Source organism: Babylonia areolata, chromosome 35 (assembly GCF_041734735.1).
Source record: "Babylonia areolata isolate BAREFJ2019XMU chromosome 35, ASM4173473v1, whole genome shotgun sequence".
Classification (NCBI taxonomy): Eukaryota; Metazoa; Mollusca; class Gastropoda; order Neogastropoda; family Buccinidae; genus Babylonia; species Babylonia areolata.
Window position 1 is genome coordinate 26,506,808 of NC_134910.1, and position 10,000 is coordinate 26,516,807.

At 43.5% G+C, this 10,000-nt stretch overlaps 1 protein-coding gene across 2 annotated transcripts in view; it reads left to right on the forward strand.

Annotated features, from left to right (window-relative positions):
• Positions 1–10,000, forward strand: part of LOC143277837 (mothers against decapentaplegic homolog 3-like) — a 99,993-nt gene that overhangs the window by 70,519 nt on the left and 19,474 nt on the right. For both annotated transcript variants that reach the window (XM_076582749.1, XM_076582748.1), the window contains exons 2-3: positions 1,710–1,903; positions 4,334–4,465. In XM_076582749.1, the coding sequence (XP_076438864.1) occupies positions 1,710–1,903; positions 4,334–4,465 (326 nt within the window). The remainder of the gene's footprint in view (positions 1–1,709; positions 1,904–4,333; positions 4,466–10,000) is intronic.

Here is a 10,000-nt window from a genome sequence, read left to right on the forward strand (position 1 = left end):
TGATGTGGTTGTCTGGGTTATGCAGGATGCAAATGCAAAACAAACAAATAAACCAAAAAAAAACACCAAAACAAAAAACAACAACAACAAAAAAACAAGAAGAAAATTGTTATTGATTGATTGATATAGATACATATTCTCTGTCAGAGTTCAAGCTTGAAGTGGACTGATTGATATGGATACTGATATTTTCTGTCAGAGTTCAGGCTTGAAGTGGATTGATTGATATAGATACATATTCTCTGTCAGAGTTCAAGCTTGAAGTGGACTGATTGATATGGATACTGATCTTTTCTGTCAGAGTTGAAGCTTGAAGTGGATTGATTGATATGGATACTGATATTTTCTGTCAGAATTCAAGCTTGAAGTGGATTGATTGATATAGATACATATTCTCTGTCAGAGTTGAAGCTTGAAGTGGACTGATTGATATGGATACTGATCTTTTCTGTCAGAGTTCAGGCTTGAAGTGGATTGATTGATATGGATACTGATATTCTCTGTCAGAGTTGAAGCTTGAAGTGGATTGATTGATATGGATACTGATATTTTCTGTCAGAGTTCAGGCTTGAAGTGGATTGATTGATATGGATACTGATATTTTCTGTCAGAGTTGAAGCTTGAAGTGGATTGATTGATATGGATACTGATATTCTCTGTCAGAGTTCAAGCTTGAAGTGGATTGATTGATATGGATACTGAATCATATTTTCTGTCAGAGTTGAAGCTTGAAGTGGATTGATTGATATGGATACTGATATTTTCTGTCAGAGTTCAGGCTTGAAGTGGATTGATTGATATGGATACTGATATTTTCTGTCAGAGTTCAAGCTCTTGAAGCGCTTTTGGACAACGGACTGCCTACCTGGGTAGAGCCAGCTGTTAGTTGCCTTTCAGGGCTGATCATTTGTGTCCAGTGTCACTCAGTCAGGCTTCATTCACATACACAGACACACAGACATGCACACACATGCACACACACACACACACACACACACACACACACTGAGACACACTCTCTCTCTCTCTCTCTCACACACACACATACACACACACCCACACACTGAGACACACACACACACACTCTCTCTCTCTCTCTCTCTCACACACACACACACACACACACACACACACACACACACACACACACACACACACTGAGACACACACACGCACACATACACACAGAGACAAGACAAGACAACACACACACACACACACACACACACACACACACACACACACACACACACACACACACACACACACACACTAACTGTGTTCCCACGACACAATGCATCTCTCTCTGTCTGTCTGTCTGTCTGTCTCTCTCTCTCTCTCTCTAGCTAATTGGCTACATCAAGGCGAAACACAACAACAAAAGACTCAGACATTTACTCACACACACATTAGAGTGGATATTACTTTTTGTTTTGTTTTTTGTTCTGCTTGGTGTTGTGGCTGTATGGATTATTCAGAATGGAAACACAACCAACAACAACAACCCCTCCTCTATCCCCCCCCCCCCCCCCCCCCCCCCCCTCCAACAACAGTTATTGATATATTTATAGATGGACAATGAAAACGCCACTATGAACAACAACGACGACCAACAACAACCCCTCCCCCCAACAACAGTGATGTATTTCTTTCTTTACACACACATATCTAATCTGTATATCTATCAGTGTTTGGTCGCCTTCTGGCAGATCCCTGGACGGACGGCTGCAGGTGTCTCACCGCAAGGGCCTGCCCCACGTCATCTACTGTCGCCTGTGGCGGTGGTCCGATTTACACAACCATCAGGAGCTCCGCGCCATTGAGCGTTGCGAGTTCCCCTTCCACCTCAAGCTGGATAGAGTGTGCGTCAACCCCTACCACTACACCCGTGTGGAGGCGCCAGGTGAGTGTGTGTGGGAGAGGACCAACCCATACCACTCCAAGAGAGGGTGTGGGGGAGGGGGAGGGGGTGTGGGGGAGACGACTGACCCATACCACTACAAGACAGGGTGGAGAGGGTGTGGGGGAGGGGGAAGGGTGAGGGGAGGGGTGTGTGTGGGGGAGACGACTGACCCATACCACTACAAGACAGGGTGGAGAGGGTGTGGGGGAGGGGGAAGCTCGAGGGGAGGGGGGGGTGTGGGGGAGAGTTCCCCTTCCACCTCAAGCTGGATAGAGTGTGCGTCAACCCCTACCACTACACCCGTGTGGAGGCGCCAGGTGAGTGAGTGTGAGAGACCACCTGACCCATACCATCAGGCTTTTCTTTTTGTGGAGGGTGTGGGGGAGGGGCAGGCTTGAGGGGGTTAGGGGGGCGTGAGACAACTGACCCATACCACCACAAGGCTTTTTATGGAGGGTGTGGGGCGTGGGGTGGGGATGTGGGTACAAGGTATGTTTTCAGGCACCAGGTGAGTGAGGAGGTGGTGGGAGTCACAGGCTGATGAACAGTGGACTGCTTTTGTTGTCCCTGAGTCAGGGCTGAGGGTAGTGTGTTTGTGTGTGTGTGTTTGCATGCACGTCAGTCTGTGTGTGTGTGTGTGCGTGATTCTTTATGTGTGTGTGTGTGTGTGTGTGTGTGTGAATGCGCATGAGTCTGTGTGTGTGTGTGTGTGTGTGTGTGTGTTGCATGCACGTGAGTCTGTGTGTGTGTGTGCATGTGCGTGATTCTTTATGTGTGTGTGTGTGTGTGTGTGTGTGCATGTGCGTGATTCTCTCTCTCTCTCTCTCTCTCTCTCTCTCTCTCTCTCTCTCTGTGCAATATCTGTCCTTTTTTTTTTTTTTTAATAGACAATATATTTAATTTTTCATTTGTCCTTTCACTTTGTGTTTTCATGTTTTCACAGATTTTTTTCAGACCACTTGCCCCTCACAAGACCACCAGACTTTTCTGTGTGTCTGATGGTGGACCATGTACACAGACACTTTACATTCATTGAAACAAAAAAGAATCACCAAACAACAAAAGACAAAAAAGTCCATAACACACACACACAATGTTCACATTCATTGAAACAAAAAAAGAATTTCAAATGAACAACAGAGGAAAAGACTCCTGAACAAACAAAATTTGTTGGTGTTACTTTGTGTTTATTTTCAGCAAACTCCAGCTCTCTGTCTCTCTCTCTCTCTGTCTCTGCCTCACTCGCTCTCTCTCTCTCTGTGTCTCTACCTCACTCATTCACTCTCTCTCTCTTTCTCTCTCTGTCTCCCTCTCTCGCTGCCTTTTTATTATTATTTTTTTCTATGTCTCTTTTTCTCAAGCAGACAATGAGTCAGCTGCATTATGTTCTTACGATTTTTTTTTTTTTTTTTTTTTTAAACTTCTGTCTGCGTCTGTCTCTCCCCCCCGTATCTCTTCTCTTTTTTTTTTTTTTTTTTTTCTTCTGTAAACCTGTCTCTTGCCTTTGTCTGTCGCTGTCTGTCTGTCTGTCTGTCTGTCTGTCTCTCTCGGTGTCTTTCTGTCTGGCATTTTGTTGGAGACAATCCACCCTGTGTGTGTTTTTTTTGTTTTTTTTCCCTCCTGCTCCTGGTATAAATGCCAAGAGGGTTAATGTTATCCCTTCACATATTGTCCTCCTTTCCTTCGGGGAGGATCGTTACATTATTGATAGGGTCACGGTGGTTACTTTGCCTTTTGGAGCATTGTGGGTTGGATTATATTGTTTTGTCTTTATGAAAAATTTTAAAAAATAATAAAATTATCACATTTGCGTACGCATGCATGTGTATGTTTAAGCATTTTGTCATGATATGACGTCATTTAAGTGTGTGTGTGTGTGTGTGTGTTTGTGTGTGTGTGACATTGTTTCAGTATTTGATAATAGTTTTAATTGTAATGCGTGTGTGTAGTGCTAAGATTCTCTCTCTCTCTCTCTCTCTCTCTCTCTCTCTCTCTCTCTCTCTCTCTCTCTCTCTCTCTCTCTCTCTCTCTCTCTCTCTCTCTCTCTGTGTGGTGTGTGTGTGTGTGTGTAGTGCTAAGATTGTGTGCTTGTGTCATTGTGTGTATGTAATGTGTGTGTCTGTATTTCTAAGTGGTGGGCATTCGTAATCTGTCAGTGAATAGTCAGTAATTTGTTGTGTGTGTGTGTGTGTGTGTGTGTGTGTGTGTGTGTGTTTCTGTGTTGTGCTAAGACTCATACCTAATAATGCAATACATAAACAGTTTGAAAATTGTCATGTGTCATTGTGTGTGGTGCGTGTGTGTGTGTGTGGTTGTGTGTGTGTGTGTGGTTGGTGTGTGTGTGTGTGTGGTGTGGTTGTGTGTGTGGTGTGTGTGTGTGTGTGTGTGTGTGTGTGTGTGTGTGTGCGTGCGCACGCGCGCGTGTTGCAGTGCTGCCACCAGTACTGGTGCCACGTCACACAGAGATACCGGACAAGATTCCACAGTTGGACGACTACAGCACGACTGTGCCTGAAAACACGGACTTTCCCGCAGGTCTCAATGACAACTTCAGTATCCCTGGTAAGCTGTTTTTATATCGTTTATTGTACTGGCCCTGTCCTGAACGTCCGCTCAGAAAGTGGATCTCACAAACCCCCACACGCACACCTCCCTCTCCCACCACCCCCAGTAAACAGGCGTTCTACGCATCGATGTCAAGAGACGTAAGCTTACAACTGGGCCAACAGCAAAGTGAAACAAATATCAAACGTGCACCTAGTATAAATACTTTTAAGAACCTCATAGATAAACACGAGTTATTGACAAAAGCGAAATATGACTTTGATGGATAAAATGACTGAGCTAGTCAACGACCTGACCAACAGTGTAAAGGAGTAAATCTGAAGGGGCATAAAAAGCCAAAAATGGCTAAGTTGCGTAAAACAACGCCCAAATCCTGATCCTGATCCTGATTCTGAGAGCTGTAGGATCAGTGGCTTCTCCATTGCAATGGGAAGTCATTTACAGCTTAAGTCTTTTGTGAAGGATTACGACTCTGAAATAAACTAGGAGGCAAGATTGCACTGGCTCTTGGTGCTGCAGCCTTGGGGGCTAGTTGTCCTTCGGGAGCCATCCCTCCGCCGACTGTCCTGAAGCCCTCTTGGGCAAGAGAGTGGGGGATGTAACATGGACAAGACGCTCTCCACTGTAATCAAATTGTAGCCCAGATAGTTCGACAGCAGCTGCCTCCTCTGCTGTTCTGATGGTCACAGTCTCGACGGGCGCAATAGCCGAGTGGTTAAAGCGTCGGACTGTCAATCTGAGGGTCCCGGGTTCGAATCACGGTGACGGCGCCTGGTGGGTAAAGGGTGGAGATTTTTACGATCTCCCAGGTCAACATATGTGCAGACCTGCTAGTGCCTGAACCCCCTCCGTGTGTATATGCAAACAGAAGATCAAATACGCACGTTAAAGATCTTGTAATCCATGTCGGCGTTCAGTGGGTTACGGAAACAAGAACATACCCAGCATGCACACCCCCGAAAACGGAGTATGGCTGCCTACATGGCGGGGTAAAAACGGTCATACACGTAAAAGCCCACTCGTGTGCTTACGAGTGAACGCAGAAGAAGAAGTTGGTCGCAGTCAGAAATGACTGACAATCACACAAGAGGTTTCAACAGTCGAGGAAGGAAACTCCTCCCCCCCTGTCCACATCTTCAAAAAAGAAAAAAAGAAACAAACAAAAACAAACAAAAAAAGAAAACCAATAGACAACACAGAAAGAACAAAAACAGCCATGGAAAGGAAAACCGAAAAAGAAAGAAAGAAAAAAAAAAAAGAGTACCAAAATTGATCAAAGCCCCTGATCATCAATAAGGCTGAGCCAGGGAAGTCGTGGTATTTTACCCCGATGTGGAAAGACCTCGTCACGTCTCTCCAGAGATATCGACACCAATTTCTTGTCTGCGGAAGGTAATTGGCACACCCATGTTATTCACAGTCCGTGCACTAACAAACTTCTGTCATCCCAGCACTCCGCCATACTCCTTTCGCCGCAGTCGTTGAACTATACAAGCTGGATGAAAATGTGCTGAGTATTTCTGATTTTAATAAGGAGACATTTCCCAGCTTTCCTGTTCTTGTTGCTCTTTGTGTGTCTGTGCGCGCATGTGTGTGTGTGTGTGCGTGTGCGTGTGCGCGTGCCTAGGTTTCATACAGAGAGAGAAAGAGACAGAGAAATAGAAGAAGCAAAACCGAGAAAGACAGGAGAGAGAGATGATATTTTGTTTTTGCCTTGTCAGGTGAAAAATATTGATGACTGCGCATTTCCCTCCCTCTCTCCCTCTCTCTCTCTCTCTCTCTCTCCCCCCCCCCACCCCCCCAACCCCCCCCCCTCACCCTCTGCGCAGAGAAGGATGACGCAAGTCATCGGCGAAACCCTGAACTGTTTCAAGTCTGCGCCGAGCTCTCTGAACCGTTCGAAACTTGAAACAAGTCTCTCTTATTTAAAGGAATCCGCCATTATTGACAGAACCTATCAAAAGGTCAGGCCTGACAGTTGGAGACAGTTATGAGCAGCAGTGGAAGGTGTGGGGGAGGGGTGGTGATGGGAGGACAGTATGGATTACTTCTGGAAATGTCGCCGACTTTTTTACTGGCTAGTCGGCCACACCTGTACCTGTCGTTTTCGTGAATTCGTAACTGTAATCAGCGTGTGCGCGCACACGGTTTTAGCATACTCATCATCATCATCTTGCACGTCTGTGGAAAGCGGAGCGAGAATGAGGAGGTGGTGGTGCCTACTGTGTGCTTGCTGTCAATGGGTGTTAACAGCTGAGCGGTTGAATTGTTGGACTTGCAGTCTGTGTGGGTCCTGGGTTTGAGCCCCCCCGTTGTTGTGCCCTGGTGGGTTTGAGAGAGGAGATTTTCCTGATCTCCCAGCTCAACAGATGTGCAGGCTACCAGTGCTTGGTCCCTTTTCCTGTCTGTTTGCAGAAAATCAAATACACACATTTGGTATCCTTTAATCAGTGTTTGGAGGGTTATGGTAACAAGAACATATCCAGCATGCACACCTCCGAAAACGCGATTTGACTGCCAACATAGCGGGATAAAAAAAAAAAAGAAAAAAAAAGGGGGGTCATACATGAAAAGCCCACCTGTACCAGAGTGAACATTGAGTTGCAGTCCTGAACACACGAAGAATAAGTGCTTGTCATTTTAATTTTGTTCTTGTCGGCATGCACGTGGGTGCACGTGCAGATGCAAAGGTGTGTGTGTGTGCATACAGATTGGTCTGAAAGCGTGCTTCCATACCTGAGTCTATGTTTTGAATTCCGGCATCCAATGCCCCCAGCTCGCCCTGCAGAGAGTAAAGGAAAAAGAGACATGACAAAATAACAAAAACAAACAAACAAAAAAAAAAAAAACAGAACAAAAAAATGTCAACTTTAAAGGTTGGCATTGATCGAAACATAACAGCGCCAGATGCTGTCTAGGTTTTTTTTTTCTTTTTCTTTTTTTTCTTTTAATTTTTTTTCTTTTTTTTGTTCTTTTTATTTATTTATTTTTTTACTTCTTCTTCCCTTTTGTTTTGTCTGCCGTTCCGTGTGCCATTGATGTGTGCAGCCTGCGCTGCGCTGCGCTGTACAGCGCTTTGCTGTGAGCTGGGTGGGAAGAGGAGGAGGAGGAGAAGGGAAAGGGTAATTGAATTGGAAATGACGGTGATTATTGTTTGTTTGTTTTAAATGTAGAAATGAATACGTCGATGATTGACATACCAAGGGATAGGGCTATGGGAATAGATGTTCAAATATCAGCAACAACAACAACACACACATACAAAATATATATATATATATATATATATATATATATATATATATATATATATATAGTGGAGTGATGGCTTAGAGGTAACGCATCCGCCTAGGAAGCGAGAGAATCTGAGCGCACTGGTTCGAATGACGGCTCAGCCGCCAATATTTTCTCCCCCTCCTCTAGACCTTGAGTGGTGGTCTGGATGCTAGTCATTCGGATGAGACGATAAACCGAGGTCCTGTGTGCGGCATGCACTTAGCGCATGTAAAAGAACCCACGGCAACAAAGGGGTTGTTCCTGGCAAAATTCTGTAGAGAAATCCACTTGGACAGGAAAAACAAATAAAACAGGGGGAAAAAAAAAGAAAAAAAAAAAAAGGGTGGCGCTGTAGTGTAGTGACACGCTCTTCCTGGGGAGAGCAGCCTGAATTTCACACAGAGAAATCTGTTGTGATAAAAAGAAATACAAATACAAATATATGTAGGTATATATATGTATATCGATAATGCTGACTTAATATATGATAGAAATATATATATATATATATATATATATATATATATATATAATGCTGACTTCCGTTTAATGATGGGGCCCTGGAGGACAGAGAAACGACCAAACATAAAAGCAGTTCTTCAGAAGCAGCGTAAGTTTTCTTCAGCAAGAGTCCAGCTTTCATCTTCCAGAGTGGAAAAGAACCTCTGTTTTGTTTCTGTCTCGGGGGTTTGAAGTTGTTGTAAAGAAGCGTTGTTTTTGTTTTCATGTTGTTGGGTTTTTTTTGTTTTGTTTTTAAGCATTGAAAGGATTGCTGTTTTTTTGTGTGTGTGTTGATTTGTTATGTTTTTGTAGTTTTTTGACTCACTTGTGTAAACAAAGTGAGTCTATGTTTTAACCCGGTGTTCGGTTGTCTGTGTGTTTGTCTGTGTGTCCGTGGTAAACTTTAACATTGACATTTTCTCTGCAAATACTTTGTCAGTTGACACCAAATTAGGCATAAATATAGGAAAAATTCAGTTCTTTCCAGTCAGCTTGTTTAAAACAATATTGCACCTCTGGGATGGGTACAAAAAAATAAAAAATGAAGCCTAATTATATGCAAACTGCATTTACTGTTATATTTTTTGTATTCTCTAAACTTGGCACTTTGATCTGATATTCTGACACAACAAGAGCAGTCGTTATTATCATTTTTTTGTTCAAACAGGAACTTCTTTTGCTAAGCATGGAAGTTTTATTTATTTTGCAAACATTTTGGTGCAGATAGTAAAAAAAGGGAAATTACTCTGTAATTAATGCTAGGGGACTTAATGATTTTTCTCATCTTAAACATTACGTTTTGAAATTATACTCAATACATAAAAAGCTTGGATTTTTTTTTTTTTTAAAGTGTATCACAAGTGAGTCTTGAAGGCCTTGCCTCTCTTGTTTGTTTTGTTTTTGTTTTGTTTTTTTTTCAGTTGAAAAGAGTGATGATTTGTTTTGTTATCAGATTTTAAGTTGTTTAAATGGAGTGCTAGTTTGTTACATTTTCATGGTTTTCAAAAGTTGAATGCAGTGCTATCTTGTTTCATTTTTTAGGTTTAAATTTTTTGAAAAACAGCATTATTTCTAAGAGTTGGGGTGGGGGGGGGGGGTTGGGGGGGGGGGGAGTGAAGGAAGCACCATTTCATTAATCTTTTATTTTGATTTATATGAGGTGCCTGCCTCCTTCTTCCCTTCACAGTGCAGTGTCCGAGGCTGCTAGAGAAGCTCATTTCACGCTGTTCCCAGCCGTGGGCATAAGGGATGTTGGTGTACAGTATATATACATATATACAAGATATATACAAGAAGATGAGCAGTTAAAAGCCTCCTTCACCTTCTGTCCTGTTGATCACACTGATGATTGTCAGCTGCAAGTACTAAACATCAACAGCAACAACAGCAACAACAACACCAGTAGCAGCAACAACACCAACAGCAACAACACCAATAGCAACAACAACACCAGCAACAACACCAACAACACCAACAGCAACAACACCAACAGCAACAACACCAACAGCAACAACAACACCAACAGCAACAACACCAACAGCAACAACACCAACAGCAGCAACAACACCAGCAACAACACCACCAACAACACCAACAGCAACACCAACACCGACAGCAACAACACCAATAGCAACAACAACACCAGCAACAACACCAACAGCAGCAACAACACCAACAGCAACAACACCAGCAACAACACCAACAACAACACCAGCAACAACAACAACACCAACAGCAGCAACAACACCAGCAGCA